This window comes from Sus scrofa, chromosome 14, assembly GCF_000003025.6.
Source record: "Sus scrofa isolate TJ Tabasco breed Duroc chromosome 14, Sscrofa11.1, whole genome shotgun sequence".
NCBI lineage: Eukaryota > Metazoa > Chordata > Mammalia > Artiodactyla > Suidae > Sus > Sus scrofa.
The window spans coordinates 126,794,748-126,813,112 of record NC_010456.5 but is presented as its reverse complement, the minus strand read 5'-3'; the positions used below and the strand labels follow the sequence as shown (position 1 = coordinate 126,813,112).

The following is an 18,365-nucleotide window of genomic DNA, read 5'->3' as shown; positions in this document are numbered from 1 at the left end:
GGCCCTCGGCCCTGGGCCCATCCTCTCCTGCTCAGGGCCCCGCCCCTGTCACTACCACGTTCACTGAGCGGGCCCCCTTGTTCCCTTTACTGTTGTAAAGCTTTACTACTTTCACTCCATGAATCCTTGCTAGAGCATCTGCTTTCAAGGAACAATCTGGAGCCCACCCACAGTGAAGTTTGAAGCTCAGTAATAGCCTGACATGCCACTGGGGTTAGGATCCAAAGTCAGGGTGCTGAAACTGCCATGGTGGGCGGGTGACCAAGAGGGGAGACACTCAGGGGAGGCAGTGACCTTCCATGACCTTCCTGGTCCTGCATAACCCCTGGGGATGACCGTGGGACACGCTGGGCTCCTTGAAGAACAGCCCCCCCCCCACCCAGTGCCAGGTACACAACACTGTGTGGGCAAGGCCTGAGGTCGGGGTGGCTGAGTGGATGACAGAAAAGTCCCCTCTCGGCAGGGCCTGCATTGGGCACTCCTCTCAGAGGACATCTCTGGACTCCTCCTCAGTGCCGGCCCTGCCCTGGGATGGCGCCTGCCTGGCAGCCAGAGAGAGGGCTGGAGGCAGCCCCAGCACAAGGCCAGGGGGGCATCAAGTCTGTGCTCTGTGATGTGTCCCCTGCAGTCTCTGGATGCTAGAGCCACCAAGTGGTCCCACAAATAGGTCACATCATAGTACAAATGCCCTTCCGTGATCAAGGTGATGGCAGCATCAGGGAAGGGCCCTGGAACCAGAGTCAGGCCCCCGGCACCTGCTCTCTAGTCCTGTTCTTTGCCACCCTTGGGTGAGGAGCTGGCAGTGCACACGAGGACCCAGGAAACTGGGGGAAAGAGGCGGTAACTGGAGGTCAAGGGCAGGAAACCCAAATGTATAGAAACATGCAGGACATTTAAAAATATTCAATTCCCAATGTCCCACAGGGGGCAGCCGACATCAGCGACAGAGGTGGGCAGAAGGATGCATCAACGGATTTTATTGGTGTTAACGGGCGGCCGCATCGTGCCTGGAGTTTAACAGGGTGTGAGAGTGAGCAGAACGCCTTCTCTCACAGTCTGTTCGCTACAGAAATTGTACCTGTGGAGAGAAAGGAACGCTTTTTTAGTGCTGAGCATGCTTACTGGTGATGAGTCGTTAAGCAAAGCTAATTGCTGATTTACAATTAAAAAGGATGAGGGCAGCTTCAAACGGTTGTAGGGTTGGAGCTTTGCGGGAGGGGTCACTTGGGCCCCAAACTAGTCTGTGAGGTTTGATACTGGTTTTATCTTCCCATATTAAAAAACATCCGATGTCCATTTAGCCTCTCTTGGCTAGCTCCCCTCCAGAGTCAGCCAGTGGAGAAGCTGCACTCAAGCCATTGGAGGGGTCAAGTGGCAGCTGATGGACTCAGGGCTTCGGGCATGGCCTCAAGCACACTGTTCCATTTCTAGAAAGTGCAGGAAAGCCCTGACCTTTCTGCAGAACCCCCGGAAGTTGCAGTGCCCCGGCTGATTTGGTCCCGTATTTTTTCCTTTCTTGGATCTAGCTGTGAGCAAGTCATCTCCTGGGAATGCCTCGAAATTTAAAGATTCCCACGAGACCACTTTCTTTGGACAGGATTTTAACCACAGGGTCTCAGGATCCAGGCATTGGGTCCACTTGCTAACAGGATCTGGGGAATTGACCACAGAGCCCCAGTGTCCTTCAATAGGGGCTGGCAGGGGAGGCCTCAGCTGCACCCCTAGGCTGCCCAGGGCTCCCCACCAGCCTCATTGGTGCTGCGCTCCTGCTGAGAGGCTCCCCTTGTTCCACCCAACCCCTGCCTGGGCCCACCCTCTGCCCTCCCATCACAGAGACAGGGAGGACCTCCCAGGGGCGTCCAGCCAGATAAGACTGCTTCGAGGTCTTCCAGCCCAGCCCCGCTGCCTGGGGGAGTGACGTTCTCTGGGGCCTGAGTTGAATGACCCCACTTAACTTCTTAAACCTCAGTCAATCAGTGACCAAGAGCCCAGGATCCCCTTCCCACCGAGCCACAGAGGGGTGGCCTGGCGCCGGACTTGGGGTCTGGGCTTTGGTCATTAACCTCACATCCCCACAGCTGCCAGGGGCCACCTGTGTCAAGATGGAGATTCTGCGAGTATCGCCACCTCAGTTCTCTCTTCTCTCATCTCGAATTTTATATTTTTTGCTAATTTTTCCTTCTATTTTCCTGAACTTTCACTGATCGTCCTCTTTTTAGCATGTAGCCACTCTCTCGCCCATACGTATAACTTTACACCCTTCAGAAATTCTTTCTTTCTTTCTTTTTTGGCCGCACTTCTGTTATTTTATTTTATTTTTTTCCGGGTTAGGAAGGGCCCCCAGATGGGTGTTGACTGTTGACTTTTCTGGCTGAACCATAACTGACTTCCGGGGGCGAGTTTCCGTGACAAACACAAATCTCTACAAACATCCTCAGGCGCAAGCCAACCAAGATACATACTCCGTCTTATCTTCTCCCTTCTGCACAGTGATTTTGGCTGCACCCACTCTGGGGAGAGTTGGGTTTAGCACGTTGTTATTCCAAAGAAACTTGACTTTCTCAATTGTTCCAACATCGAGATCTGCGTCAAACTCATTGGAATGAGTGGACCCGGGTGTGATAATCCCACTTTAAACAGAGAAAGAGAAAGGTTCCTGTTCATTGAAACAAGTTCTCGTGACCACATAAGTCCCTGCCGCTCTGGTCTACTCTAGGTTAAGATGATTTTTCCAAATTCATTCTCAAGTAAAGTTTAGCTAAATAAAAAAGCCGCTATATGCCAGCAGCTTCAAACAATTATTTCAATATTTTTTCCTCAAACTTAATGTATCCTCAAAACTTTCTCATCGAAACTATATAATTCCATGATTTCTTTTTTTCTTTTTTTTTTTTCTGGTAGAATTGATGAGCAGTAACAAGTTATCCACTTAGTTTAACACAAAAGCATCTGTTACTAGGCTAATCAGAGAACATGATATCTGGGATAATAGTAGATTTACTTTTGAGAAGTCTGATCTATTGGGAAAGACGTAATGCCTGGATTTATAACAGAGAAAAGAACATTTATTAGCAGAAGTCTGAAATTAACTTCAATACATAAAGTAAATATTTTAAAATCCATTGATAAAGTGACAACAAGCCTTTTCAGTGCATGGATGTGAAGGCCGTGCACATCATCTAGTGAGAAGTGCTACCAAAAAGGGGAATTTACGTGAAGATATTGTATTGGCGAGTGTTTCCCTTATCTCCAAACAAAGCAACTTTGATTTGACCCGAGGCTACTCTTCCAGACAGTGTTATAGTAACTCCATATCTCCAGCCTGCACAGGACACAGAAAAGAGTTCAGTTTATTCATGCACACGTAGTTCACCCAAATCTCAGATTCCTGTCCCCATCCCTTACACTGAAGCCTCAAAGAAGGTCTACCTGTTAATCTAATCTACAACTCAAATTAGGCCATGGGAGGAATACACATCTGGCAGAATCCCCTTCTAGACTTGCCCCACCCAGGAAAGGGAACCCTAGCCTCATGTGGCTGCTCAAATTTAAGTCCAAATTAGCAACTCCCATCATGGCTCTGTGGTTAACGAACCCGACTAGTATCCATGAGGATGTGGGTTCGATCCCTGGCCTTGCTCAGTAGGTTAAGGATCTGGTGTTGCCGTGAGCTGTGGTGTAGGCCAGGGCTACAGCTCTGATTGGACTCCTAGCCTGGGAACCTCCATATGCCACAGGTATGGCCCTAAAAAGACAAATACATAAATAAATAAAAGAAACTCAAATTAGATTAAATTAAAAAATCAATTCCTCCCTTTTCCTAGCCACATTTTAAGTGTGGAATTGCCATATGTGGCTAATGGCTACTGCATTGGACGACACACGACATGTCCATGAGGGCTGAAAGTTCTGTTGGACAGCTCTGCTCTGGAATCAAATTCCTACGATTTAAGGTAAAAAGAGAAGGAATGAGGGCCTGTGCCCGGGAGCCTCAAGGGCAAGGTCTGGGTCTTTCCTCTGCCTCTCCAGGGACCAGGTCACTCTCGTCTAGGACAGTCATTCAGATTATACCCGAAGGGCTGTCTCGGAGCACACAAACCTACACAAGTCTGACCACACCCTCGCGCACAAATCCACACACATATACACAGGCACGTATACATACATGCACACCCACCTACTCACATACATTTTCACACTCACGCACATACACATGTATGTCTGTAGACACACTCACACATCCTTTGGAATAACTACTTCTTGTCCTTTACATCCTCAGAGGGTTTTCCCTGCCCCTCCTCTGATCAGGGCCAGGTCCTCTGTCCCACAAGATCACTGCAGCAACGCGCTGAGTTCAACACACTTGTCTTCTCCGCTGGGTTATAAATTTCATGCCAGTGTGTCTTGTTCCTCCCCACATCCCCCACGACTAGCATAGTCTGCGGCCCACAAATAAATATTAGTTGAGGAATGAATATATAGCTTTTCAATGTTTAATTTGTTGTTTTAAAATATGGGCAAGCTACATCAAAGGAAGGATTGATTAACCAATGTCTTTTTTAAAAAAATATACATATACAGTGATGGAAATGTTCTATATTGGGATTGTGAAGATGGTTGCATGATTTTTCACGTGTCAAAACTCGTAGAACCATATACTACAAAGGGTGACTTTGGCTGCATATAAATTATACCTCAACAAACTTGACTTAAAAAACTATGTAAGACATGCGTTATATTTATGTATTTATAGAAACCAGTCCCTTTTTGACACTACAACATCCTAGGGAACTATCATAGGGCAGGTTGGCACAAAGTGGCTGAAACATGTCCAGCTCTACTCTATGTCCTAGTCTATTCAGTAGAATTTGGAGAGAAATTAACTTTCTGATTCCCAACCACCCTCCCCCAGAGAGTCCTGCCCAAGGGCATCAAGAACACATGAGCAAAAGGGTGGAAATGGGGAGAGTGGAGCTGGCTTCTTAAGTGGGCCAGACAAGCAAGAGCTGGTGCCAAATACAATAGAATAGAAGAACGAGTGTGGATGACACAATTTTTAAAATGAGAAGAACAAGGAGTGGGGGAGGGGAATTCAGAGCAGAGGGCCACAGAGACAGAGAAAGTGCTGTTACCCTATTAACTCTGCTATTTGCTCCACTCACTTCATGTCGCAGAAATAAAATGGAAGAACAGACCCTTTCTAAGTCCTCAGTGGAGTCCTAGATGGGATTGTTTGAGTGGATGTGTGCTTTTACTAAGATAATTAAAACATACCTACAAATATTTCAGATTAGAGGCAAGCCCTTCATGTAAAACTAATACTTTTTTTCTGCTTTTTAGGGCCATGGTATATGGAGGTTCCCAGGCTAGGGGTTGAATCGGAGCTATAGCTGCCAGCCTATGCCACAGCCACAGCAATGCCAGATTCAAGCTGCGTCTGCGACCTACACCACAGTTCATGCAACGCCGGATCCTTAGCTCGCTGAGGGAGGCCAGGATTGAACCCACATACATCCTCTTGGCTATTAGTCAGGTTCGTTACCTCTGAGCCACAGAGGGAACTCCCTAAAACTAAAATTTCTTGACCTGCACAGGAAAGTCACAGTTCAACTCACGAGCAAAATCTTCGGAATCTCCTGTGTTCAGGAAGAATTTCTGCTGCTCCTCATGTGTCTTGCCAGCAAATCTATCGGCATAGTGACCCATCTGTGGGCATCCTTCATCTGGACAGGGGAAGCACTTGTTCTGTTGAGAAAGATGGATCAGATGGATTTTTTTTTTTTTTTTTGGCTGTACCAATGGCATATGGAATTTCCCGGACCCAGGGATCAAACCTGAGCTGTAGCTGAAACCTATGCCACAGCTTCAACAATGCCAGATCCTTAACCCACCACACCACAGCGGGAACTCCTGAATTTGTCTTTTTATTTTAATTTTATTTTTGGCTGTATCCAACGTATTTGGAAATTCCCCAGGCCAGGGATCGAACCTGAGCCAGAGCAGTGACAATGCCAGATCCTTAACCACTAGGCCACCAGGGAACTCCTAAATTTGTCTTTTTTAGGATCCACACTTCTAGGGAGCCATTTTCCTATAGTTTGAGTTTCCTCTTTTGTAACTGGAAAGAAATTGGCATAGATGGTCTTTAAATTACCTTCATCCAGATGTAGTGCCCAAGTCTGATGCACATCACATTAGAACTACTTGGGGAGCTTTAGAAAACATCGATACCTGGGCCCCAGGTTAGATCAAATACATCTTCTATAGACGGGTGTGCTGGTGAATGATTAACAGGCTACTCTGGGGCAAAAAGTCCTGATTGTAGCATATGCCAATTTCCCCGGTGTAAATACACTCGGACTGTGGCCAGGTTCAGGTTACCAGCATGATGTCACTGAAAGGGGATTTGGGAGGAGATGTTCACTCCAGCTCCCATGGGCCCGAGTGGCAGGCTCTGGCCCATCATTTCTTCCATCTCCCTCACTGCCAGCTGCGCAGGTGCAAACTCCCAGCCCAGCATGTAGACCCCAGCATCTACATTTCCTTCTCTCTGGTGTGTATATTCTTCTCTCACACATTCTGTTCTTGCTCTGCCCTTGTCAGAAATGTGCATTCCTTTTTCCTTCTAAACTCTATGATTTTCCAAATCAGACTCAAACCTTGCCTCCTACAGGAAGCCTTTCTAGATCATCGAGTTGACTGTTCTACTTTCTGATTTCCCAGAACCTTCCTCCTTTGCATGATTCTTCTAGAACTTTACTTACCTCCTGCCTAAAGGTTTTCCCCCTCCACTCCACACGACTGTGACTCTGACAGGCAATGCAAAACAAGTATGGGATGGTCAGAAACTAGGGAGAGGGTACTGAGGATCCCAACTGGGACTCAGGGCGGGACAGGAGCTTACAGACTCAAAGGCCCTGTAGGAAGCGCAGGGGTATGCAGCGAACCCATCGGGATTGAGGATGCTCTCTGAGTAATACTTGTAGCTTCTCAGGTGATTGCAAGCCACAAAGTCCCGGGTTCCTGGGGAAACAAAGGAGGGAGTCTGCACAGGGGGTTGGGAGGCCAGTGACAATTCTCTACTTTTCTCTCCAAGGTGGATGGTTCCAAAGTGGGACCGTATTTTCAGAAATTTAGGATTAGTCCAAAATACAGCTACAAAGATGACAGTTAACATATATAGGAGCTGTTTTCTGTGTGCCAGGCAATGTTCTCAGCACTGCGCATGTACTGTCCTTGTAAGGCTGACCTCTCCTCCAAGAGGATACCATACCATCCCCAATCACATAAAGCTGTACAGACCACAGCCTCAGATTTCAGATTTCAGACAGTAAGTGGTGAAGCTAGGTATTAAACCCAAACCCATCTGGTGCTTGAGGCCATGCCTCTAACCTCTGTGGTGTCTGGGCACTGGGCTGGAAGTCCTTGAAGACAACCAGATGTGCTAAAGCCAGGGCAAGTGCATTTTCATGCTGTGTTTAGACAAATAGAAAAGGAGGTCTGAGAAGCTTAAGGTGGCTTTATATGAGCATCCCTTTCACTCTTATAATGTCTTGTCCCTTCTACAACCTTCCTGGGCAGCTACAAACTCCTGCCGAATGGCAGCTGTCATAGCATCCCTTCCAGACCCGGCCTGAATTTACTTGGCCATTACTGATAGACAGTCTAGGCTACTCTATCCATGAAAAGTCTCCTAAGGCTATAAAATACAAACACATCATCCTCATCCTTAATATTTGCTTTGATGGCGTCCAGACTCTTCAAGCCTTTACACTCAAATTTAATAAAAATCTTTACTCATCAGATTTGGTCAGACCACTAAAGATTTCAACTTATCTGGTGCCAAGTGATGATGTGGCTGAAAATCTCACCTGGTCATTCTGACCTTATTAGATACAGAGTCAGGGCTGTATCTGAAGTGTGCCCTTTATCCCAGGTGTGCTGATCGGTGATAAAGAATAGCCACCTGAGTATCACAGTCTCTAACTTTTACCTGTGATTGTTTCTCATTCCTGACCCAACACAGAAGAGTGGTGACTCTCATTATCCAAAAGGACTTGCCATCAAAATGACTGGCAGCATTTTCATTTTGTCTATGGACTTGAAGCCGGTTACAAAGTTTGAGCTACATCACTGACTCCCAAGAGAGAACTGGCAGAAAAATTCTCTTAGAGTCACAGTATTTACTTTTACAGTATTTCTTTCCTTCATTGGGGAGCTATCAATTTATTGTTGGAGTGACAGCTTTAAGCAACAGTTTCGTAGTTCTTTGTGGCTTTTATACTCCAGGGTCCCCACAACATTTTAAAGAATGCAGTCAGCAGGGCTGAGATATAACAAGTGCCACATGGCTATATTTTTAAGAAATAAGACCTAGAAGTGGGGAGTGTATATTTTTAAAGAGCAGTGTTTTCACTGTCAAGATTTGCTCCCCCAGGGAAGTGAGGCCCCTTGTTCTGCCCTGGCTTACCTGACCAGATGCCGTCTAGGTCCACGATCTGCGACAGGGCATTCTTCTTGCATCCAGGCATTTCTTCTCCTCCATTTGGGAAGAAGTCAAGGTGTCCCAACTGTTGACTTGTTCCAAAGCCTGAAATGTTTAGAACAGCAATGAGCTTTTCCTAATGCTGGGATTTCCTGGTTAAAACACAATTGCATGTGCTTATAGCTGGAACATGGCAGGACTCACCCAAGAATGGGATCAGGGAAGCTGCATCCGTGTGGATCACATCAACAAAGTCAGCATCGGAGGGATCGAGTCGGACTCTTCAGGAGTACCCTCAAAACTTGCTTCTACAGGATCCAACCCTAGGAGAAATGGCCAGTGTCGAGAAGATAGGCCCAGCAGTAGGTTCCAGAGGGGTTGAGGTGTACAGTTGTCCAGGCTGTGCACCGCCCAACTCAAGGGATGCCATTCCCTCTATGCAGCACCATGACCAGAGTACTGAAAATGGGGACATTGAGTCTCAATGTCGCTCGTTACAAGAGAGCCCCAGTGGCATGGATAGAGAAGGGCAGTTGAGCAAAGAAATTTAGATTTTGTTTAAGTAAGGATTTTTTTTTTCCATACCAGATTCTCCCATTGACTTGCCTATCTTTTTTCTTCAGCATGCTCTTTTTTCATCCCAAGTTTGAAGAAAAAAAGGGGCCAAGTAGCATGTAACCATAATTAAGAACACAGTTTCTAGAACTAGGATGCCTGGCTCCAAATACCTACCCCGCTATTTCTCAAGCAAGTTGCATCATTTTAGGCGAGTCACTCAACATTTTCTATGCCTCAGTTTCACCATTTATAAAATGAGGGTGATAATACGGCTGTAATAAGATTAAATGAGACTGACCTGAGAAAATATTCATTAGGTTAATGTCAGCGAACGTTTTGCCTATGTTCTCTTCCCAGAAATAAGAGCAAAAATAAACCAGTGGGACCTAATCAAATTGACAAGCTTTTGCGCAGCAAAGGAAACCAAAAAGAAAACAAAAAGACAACACACAGAATGGGAGAAAATAGTTTCAAATGAAGCAACTGACAAGGACTTAATCTCTAGAATATACAAGCAACTTATACAACTCAACAGCAAAAAAGACAACAACCCAGTTGAAAAATGGGCAAAAGACCTGAGTAGACATTTTTCCAAGGAAGATGTACAGATGGCCAGCAAGCCCATGAAATAATGCTCAACATCACTGATTATTAGAGAAATGCAAATTAAAACTACCACAGGATACCACCTCACACCAGTCAGAATGGCCATCATTGATAAGTCCACAAATAACAAATGCTGGAGGGGGTGTGGAGGAAAGGGAACCCTTCTGCACTGCTGGTGGTAATGTAAGCTGGTACAACCACTATAGAGATCAGTATGGAGATACCTTATAAATCTATACATAGAACTGCCATGTGACCCAGCAATCCCACTCTTGGGCATATATCCGGACAAAACTTTCCTTAAAAAAGACACATGCACCAGCATGTTCACTGCAGCTCTATTCACAATAGCCAAGACATGGAAACAACCCAAATGTCCATCTACAGATGATTGGATTAGGAAGATGTGGTATATATACACAATGGAATACCACTCAGCCATAAAAAAGAACAAAATAATGCCATTTGCAGCAACATGGATGGAACCAGAGACTCTCATTCTGAGTGAAGTAAGTCAGAAAGAGAAAGACAAATACCATATGATACCACTTATACCTGGAATCTAATATAAGGCACAAATGAACCTTTCCACAGAAAAGAAAATCTAATGGACTTGCAGAATAGACTTGTGGTTGCCAAGGCGGAGAGGCGGGGAGTGTGGTGGTTTGGGAGCTTGGGGTTAACAGATACAAAGTATTGCCTTTAGAATGGATTAGCAATGAGATCTGCTGTGTAGCACTGGGAACTATGTCTAGTCACTTATGATGGAGCATAATAACATGCAAAAATAGAACGTGTACATGTTAAGTGTAACTGGGTCACCATGCTGTAAAGTAGAAAAAAAATTGTATTGGGGAAATAACTATTAAAAATAATAGTAATAAAAAAAGAATTCAAGATTAAGTGAGATAACACAGTGCCTAGCACAGCACTGTGGCTGCATAAGCCAATATTTCGTGTTTTTCTTCCTGAATATATTTCTTTCTTGACAGACTCCTAGATTTATCAATTTTTTTTTCTTTTTAGGTACACATCTGCAGCATATGGAAATTCCTGGGCTAAGGGTTGAATTGGAGCTGCAGCCTCAGGCCTATGCCACAGCCATGGCAATGTTGGATCTGAGCCACATCTGTGATCTATGCCACAACCTGTAGCAATGGCGGATCCTTAACCCACTGAGGGAGGTGAGGGATCGAACCTACATCCTCGTTGGACACTATGTTGGGTTCTTAAACCGCTGAGCCACAATGGGAACTCTTGCCTATTGTTCGTTAAGGTTGGATAGAACAGCTGAAAAGGCATGAAGATAACTGTTGAAAATAAAAGGGAGCATTCTTAAAAAGTAGAGACTTGTTTGAGCCATTTGACAACAGAACTGGGTTTGAATGTCACTTCTACCACCAATCAGTTGTGTGACCTTGGGCAAATCATTTGCTTCCCTAAGCCTTTTTCTTTAGTTCTGAGGATTAAATGAGAAAATGTAAGGCACTTTGCACAGTATTTAGGATAAGTAGGTACTTAATCTATGCTTACTATAATAATTACATTGGCATTATAATGATTGTATTATGTCGATATATTTTGTTTTTGTAATTTAAAGGTTTTGCTCAAGTTAAAAGAATGCTTTGTTGTGATGTTGGTTGGGTTTCTTCTACCAGCAAAGGCAGTGGAAGCATAATTTTTGTGTTCTATTCTGTCCTTAATTTCAGAGAGGAGGGGAAAGGAATGACAATACAGACCCCCCCCCCTTGTTTTTTGGCTTTTTATGGCTATACTTTCAGTGTATGGAAGTTTCCAGGCTAGGGTCAAATTGGAGCTGCACGTACTGGCTTACACCAGAGCTGCAGCAACTTGGGATCTGAGCTGCATCTGCGACCTACACCACAGCTCACAGCAACGCCAAATCTTTAACCCACTAAGTGGGGCCAGGGATCGAACCCACATCCTCATGGATACTAGTCAGGTTCACTTTTGCTGAGCCACAACAGGAACTCCCAGACCCTTCTTAATTATGTTTGCTCATGTTCATGTTAGCATTACCTGCATTTTCCTGGATGCCTAATTCTGCTGAGAGATCCGCATTACTGGAAAAATGGGACCTAGCGAGAAGGGATGGGGACAGAGGCAGAGGAAGCAAAGGAAACGAAGCCACCACCTCCCCTGCCATAAAGATAGGCTTCTGGGGGTCTTGCTAAAATATTCTGTGCAGGCTTTAACCAGCTTTGCCATAGGCGAGGGGATGGACTCCCAGGGGCCAGCTCCAAGCCAGGCTGCTGTCTTGTACCATGTTCTGGTGCTGGGCTTACTGGCCCTTGGATCTTACCTGTAATCCTGCCCAGGCCTGGAGTCTTGCTCCCTGCCTCTCCCGCCACGTGGGCCCCCAGGCTGTGGCCGATGAGGTGGACCTGGGACGGTGAGTAGCTGTAGTTCAACTGCAGAGGGAGAAGTGTATTTTCATGCTCTTTCTGCGCTGCACTTTTTGCAGCATGCAAACCTAATGACATTATTATGCCTGGCTGAAAACTCTCCACGCCTCCTACTGCCCTCAGATCAAGCCCAAGCTCATTACCAGCTTTCCTGACTCAATACCTATTCCTCTAGACTCTTTTCTGGCCAAACACTTTGTGGAACTTCCAGTCCCTCAAATATGTTGTAGTCTCTCACATCTGGGTCTGGTTTGGACTCACCTTCCTGTTGTCAACCATCCCTCCCAACCATGTGCCCAGTTCATGTTGACGCAGCCTAGCCATCAGCTCTCAGCTTACATGTCTCTTCCTGGGAGACATCCTGACTCACCCCCACTGCCCAGAATGGATTAGCTGCCCCCCATGTGCTCCTATAAAGTCTGTAGCTACACTGCCCCTCCCTCGACATCGAAGCTCTGATCACACTCTACTCTTACTACAATCTCACCGTAAGCTCCCCCGCCCCTTTCCCCTGCCCCCCTAGGCCTGGGACCTCAACCATCCTCTGTACCTTCTAGCAGAGCTCCCAAAACTGTGCCCCCCAATATCAGATAATCAAACAAACAAGTGATACAAAGCTCCAAGTATGTACCCACTTGTCTCAAAGATGTCCACCCCAACGTACTTATTTATTGTAGGCCTATAGGGTTTTGATTTACAGTGAATTTCAGAGTTTTAGAAGTAAGGCTCCAAGAGAAATGTCAATTCTTTCTTTTTCCTCTTTAAAAATATAACCACAGCTGCATCTTTACCCTGTGGGGACTGGTGGGCCCTGCAGGCCTTCTCTGCGGTCGGGCTGTCACTCACCTGGAGCATGGCCAGCATCTGGGCCACCTGGGCGCCCACCACCCGCACGTTGTTGGCGGCCTGTGTGTAAGTCGTCTGGGAGCCTTTCTTCCAGTCCACGCAGATGCAGTTCACCTCCTCTACCTCGAACAGGTTCTGGCGTTGGAGAGACACCCTGGGGTTGTCATGCGGCTCATGGAACCACATCCAACCAGAGCTCAGACACGGTCGCCGAGAGTTCCTACTGGCCGTCCTTCTGCCCCCTCCTAGGTGGGGGCCTGGGATGAACTAGACTCTCTCAGGAATCTTATTGCCAATAGGAGTTGTCCCTCAGCGGGGAGGGAAGGCAAATCAATTCCTTCTCTAGGCTGTAGATTAATTAAAAGATGGCCACTGGTTTTCTTCGACCAGATTCAATACGATTGATTCAATCAGGTGGCTGAAACAACTGTGTGATTGAAAGAGCCCTATTTTGAAAAGAAAAGGTCTCAGTGCCATCTCTGGAGGCCAGGGTCTAAATGACCTTCTGGATTGGACCGCTAGGGGTCCTCGCAACCTCTTGACAATGTTTGGACTTGCTTCACCCCAGTCTGCTGGGTGTCACCAAGTTTTAAAGTGGGAGGGAAGTGTCACTATTTTTACAGTCAGGGTAGCACAATATTTCATGGAGGAAACACACACAGCAGATATTTGAAAAAATAAAAACTGCACTGATTTAAAAGAGATTGAAGAATTCTAAAGCAGAAACCTCCCTGGATGTCACAGGAACTGATATATCCTTAGAAGTTCTGCCAAGGCAGGACCTATGACCAGCTGAGTTTAAAATGGTCTTATAAACTTAAAATCCACCTAGGACCTTTTCACATATATGATATTAAGAAGTGTGATCACACACACAGATGCCGACAGTGGTTTTTCCCAGGACTTTTATTTTTACAGCAGCTCTGAGGAACGTCTTACAAATATGGAGAATTGGTGGTATTAATTATATTTTACAGTTTATACATTAAGATACAAATTAATGATGGGACAGAAGCAGTACCAAGAGTTAAATGCCTGGTAAAACCAAGGTCAAATGCAGAATGATTTTAATTTTCTGGTCTGTAAATTTTCCCATTGACATTTGAGGTCAGAGTTATTCATGTGTGTGGAAGGCAGGCTGCTAGAGTAAATTCTTAGGTGTCAAAAAAATAGATTGAATCAATGTGCACTTAAAAAGAAGAATGGTGATATACCACGTGTGTATTTTCCTGTGCACACGTGTCTTTGTGTCTACATATGTGTACACACGTGTGTTATTCTGTCGTCTGTTGTTCTGACCGAAAGACACTATATCACAGTAAGTTTGGCACTTTCTATTCTGCCATTTTGGGCTCCCAGTCGCTCTTAGCTCTATTTCTCAAATAAATGGCCAGCACACACCTCTGACTCAAGGAAGAGGGAAAGACTTGAACAAAAAGGATATATTCCCTCATTTCTAGGAATACAAAGTAGCCTCACTGAAAATAGAACAGGACAACATTTAGGCTTGATTTAACTCAAATGAGATAGCGGAAGTGTTTGTTCACATGGCAAATGCCATTGCTTCAGGCTACAGACGTGGTCCAGAAACAGGGAAGGGGATTTTATTTTTGTAAAGAGGCATTCTAATGGCATAAAGTTCCCTCTGCAGGTAATGATTTCCTGTTGGGAGCTCACTGATTGAGACTGCTTAAAGGGAGGAGGAGATATTAGTGGGAGGCAGTGGCGGTAGCCACAGGGGTTACAGCAGCCCCTACCTGGCACATGTTCACCAGCCAGCTCTCATCTCCCTTGTCTATGAAGCCATGGATGATGAACCGGGTCTTCCTGTCTGTTTGGAAATTGGAGGCTTCAATCGTTGATGGATCAGAGGGAAGGAGAATCTGACAAAAGCAGAAGGGTTGTGTGTTTTTACAACCCAGCCACTCAGGCCCATCTCTTTCTTCCCCATCTCTGCTGTTACAATGCCACAGACCTTCAAAGCGTCACATAAAGCCAACTCCTCCAGGAAGCCCACCTTGACCTCTCTTTCCCTGCCCTGCCTTCTCAGGTCAGGAATGGCTACCTCTACCAGGTCTGGATTGTGGCTCATGGTCTTACCTTCCATAGTTTCTTTGGTAAGCTTTTGCCCCAGATCAGAATCATACCACTAGCTAGAGGCTCTGACAGATATAAACTATTCATTCATTCAAGCCAACTTTTTTTTTTTTTATCTCTCACCCAATCTGTTCCAGGTGTGGCTAGGCCTGGGGGCAGCAGGATGAGGTGGAGGAGGAGGGTTCGAGGGTAAGGAACTCCTGGTCCCTGGTGGGCACAGTCCCTCAGCAGGTTATAACAATGTTAAAATGGCAGAGGTCTCACTTGAAAGTTGTTTGGGTTCTCGTTGGTGTAGAGCAGGAAGCGAGTGCCAATCTTTTCAGGGCTCCAGGGGAGAATCTTCAGAGGCCTGATTACTGTCCCGGCCCAGGGCTCATCGTCAGAGAAGCACCCGATGGAATCATAGCAAACTTCGTTTGCTGTGGAGAAAGGATGGCTCTGCTCAGGAATTAGCTCCCCAGGCTGGGCTGTGGGACATCACTGCCACTCAGGCCTGGCTACTCCCCTGCTTGGGACAGTCTGAAGACCACACAGACACCTGCCTCTGCCCCACCAATCCCCTCCCCTCCCCTCCCCGTCCCATGTCCACCTTTCGATCTGTGATCAATCCCACTGAATCCCACCAAGATATCTCTGCTTAAAAGCACCATCAAAACGTTAAAAAAAAAAAAAATGGAATTTCCTGGTGGGCTGGAAGTTAAGGATTTGGTGTTGTCACTGCTGTAGCTGGGGTTCAATCCCTGGCCTGGGAACTTCCACATGTTGCAGGTATGGCCAAAAAACCCCACAAAACCTTAAAAGTTTCTGTGTTCCATCCCTAGATACTCAGACTGTCTCCTCTCCCAGGCACAGGGCCCACCTCACTCGCCCCTCTCTGCAACCCTGGAGCTGTTTGCAACTGCTGGAAGCCCTTCCATGGCTGAGGCTTTCTCTGGCCAGTGAGGAGATGTTGGGAGGAGGGCTGCTGCTTACCTCTGGCTGCTCCCAGCAGGAAAAGCGTGATTGTCCAGATGTTCATCATCTGTGATAAATTTAGACATTCAGCCTCATCAAGCATGACCAGAGCAATGAGCAAAAACTCAGAAAGTCAAGGCCCTTTGCCCTGCCTCCCTCCTTCACTACTGCTGGGAGACTTACCCTGTGGGATGTTCCAGGCCTTCCTTCCCTCTGGATCGAGTGCCCAGGCCGTTTTCTTATACTTGAGCCTTATCATTTGCTTCAAGGAAACAGCAGGTGATGATAGAGCATGCTGTGTGCACTTAACATTTTAATCTGCACAAATACACAAAACAAGATTAATATAGAAGTCAAATCTTCCCACAAGTCTGGGAAGATGAAAGAAAGCTTGTTTAAAAGGAGGTGAAAGGTCCCTAACCTTTCACCTAGATACATGTCCATGTAATTATGAGCCAAGTGGGTCCCACTTTGCAATTTTTTTTTTTTGGTCTTTTTAGGGTCACACCTGCAGCATATGGAAGTTCCCGGCTAGGGGTCAAATTAGAGCTGCAACTTCTGGCCTACACCACAGCCGCAGCAACAACAGATCCAAGCCATGTCTGCAACCTATACCACAGCTCACTTCAACGCCAGATCCCTAACCCACTGAGCAAGGTCAGGGATTGAACCTGCGTCTCATGGATACTAGTTGGGTTCATTACTGCTGAGCCATGACGGGAACTCCTGCAATTTTTTATTTTATCACCCAGTACTTTACAATTCCCAGTAAGGATAATGGCAGCAAACTAATAATGGAGGGTAGGATTTCATACTTAGAATGGATAGAAATGCCTTTGCAAATAGCTGCTGGTGAAGGAAAGTGTCTGATTAGGAACTGACTCTGCCGTCTGTCTGTTGTTGGTAGTCTAGTAATATTTGAGCACATGAGCTCTGGAGACAGTCAACTGCCATTAATAGCCTCTTGACCACAACTCCTCATTAACTCACATTCCAGTTATCTATTGCTATATATTGACCAAGCCAAAATGTAATGGTTTAAAGCAATAGCATTATTACATTATCTTGCTATAACTTTGAATAGCTGAGTTCAGGAGCTCCTAAAAGCCTATGTTACCAGATCAGGTAATGTCTGTTGAATTTCTCCAGACCATCTGCAGGTTGCACATCTGTCCTAGAGGACTCTACTCTCTGAGGCTGTCATGAATTACCCACTGACCCCAGCATCTGTGAACAACAGCTTGGCTGGTTCACACAACAGGCAGATAAGCCTTCCCATGGCAAATACCATTGGTGTCCTATCCCACCCCCAAGTTAAATATGTCTCTATGTCAAAGTTCACACCGCTCCTGAATAACCAGGCTGGAGGGCCCTCCTGTGAAGAAAACTGAAAGAACTTCCCCTAAAGTAATAACGAATAGCAGCTAGGAGCTTCCGTTGTAGCTCACTGGTAATGAACCTGACGAGTACCCATGAGGACATGGGTTCAATCCCTGGCCTCGGTCAGTGGGTTAAGGACCCGGTGTTGCTGTGAGCTGCAGTGTAAGTTGCAGATGTACCTCAGATATGGCAATGCTGTGATTGTGGCGTAGGCCAGAGGCTATAGCTCTGATTTGACCCCTAGACTGGGAACTTCCATATGCCACAGGTGCAGCCCTCAAGAGCAAATTAATTAGTTAATTAATTAAATTTAAAAATGAATCTATTAAAAAAAAGGAATAGCAGCCAGCAGTTACCAAGGCTTAGTACATGCAGAGTACTTAACATGAATTATTTAATTTAAATCTTACAACAACCCCATGAAGTACCCTTATTTGCCTCCCTTTACAGACATGGAAAATGAGGCACAGGCCTTTAATTGCCTATAAAGTCATACCACTAATGAGTGATGAGATGGGATTTGAGTCAAGACCATCCAGAATGAAATAAGGAGTTGCTGAATATCAGTTATCCTCAGCAAGTTATCAATAAGATTTATTGACTTTTGACCACAAAGAATAGGGGAGATACTTAACAGAGAATAAATCAAAATATAAAAGAATTCCCCCCTACTCCAGACTTGAGCCATCTGGTTGACCTAAGTGATGAGAGATTTAAGCTTTGGAAGTCTGTTATGTGATCTAGAAAGGTGCTGGAGAACTCTACAGACTGAAGAGGTCAAAGGCATTTATGCTTTTCTTTGTCATCTCAGTGCTGATGCAGGAAGAGACTGGTGATAATCTAACAGTGGGTTAAACAGGTAGATTGTCTGGTGGGAGATGTTGATCACTGTCTGCCTCTTGGACCTCTTCTCTTCCCACTGTGCACTTGACCCTCTGCATGTGACACATGCCGAGTTCTTTCCCACCTCCAAGCTTTTGCACTTACCGTTCCCACTGCCTCAAACTCTTTCT

At 45.8% G+C, this 18,365-nt stretch overlaps 1 protein-coding gene across 1 annotated transcript; it reads right to left on the bottom strand.

Moving 5' to 3' along the window:
* PNLIPRP1 (pancreatic lipase related protein 1) lies at positions 961–16,170 on the bottom strand. Its single transcript, NM_001142897.1, is given in 14 exon segments — positions 961–1,078; positions 2,463–2,630; positions 3,214–3,322; positions 5,616–5,745; positions 6,905–7,023; positions 8,471–8,590; positions 8,690–8,764; positions 8,767–8,808; positions 11,973–12,081; positions 12,922–13,056; positions 14,679–14,804; positions 15,283–15,437; positions 15,991–16,039; positions 16,156–16,170. Coding segments are annotated over 13 exon segments (1,401 nt in total). The 5' UTR covers positions 16,156–16,170; the 3' UTR covers positions 961–1,014.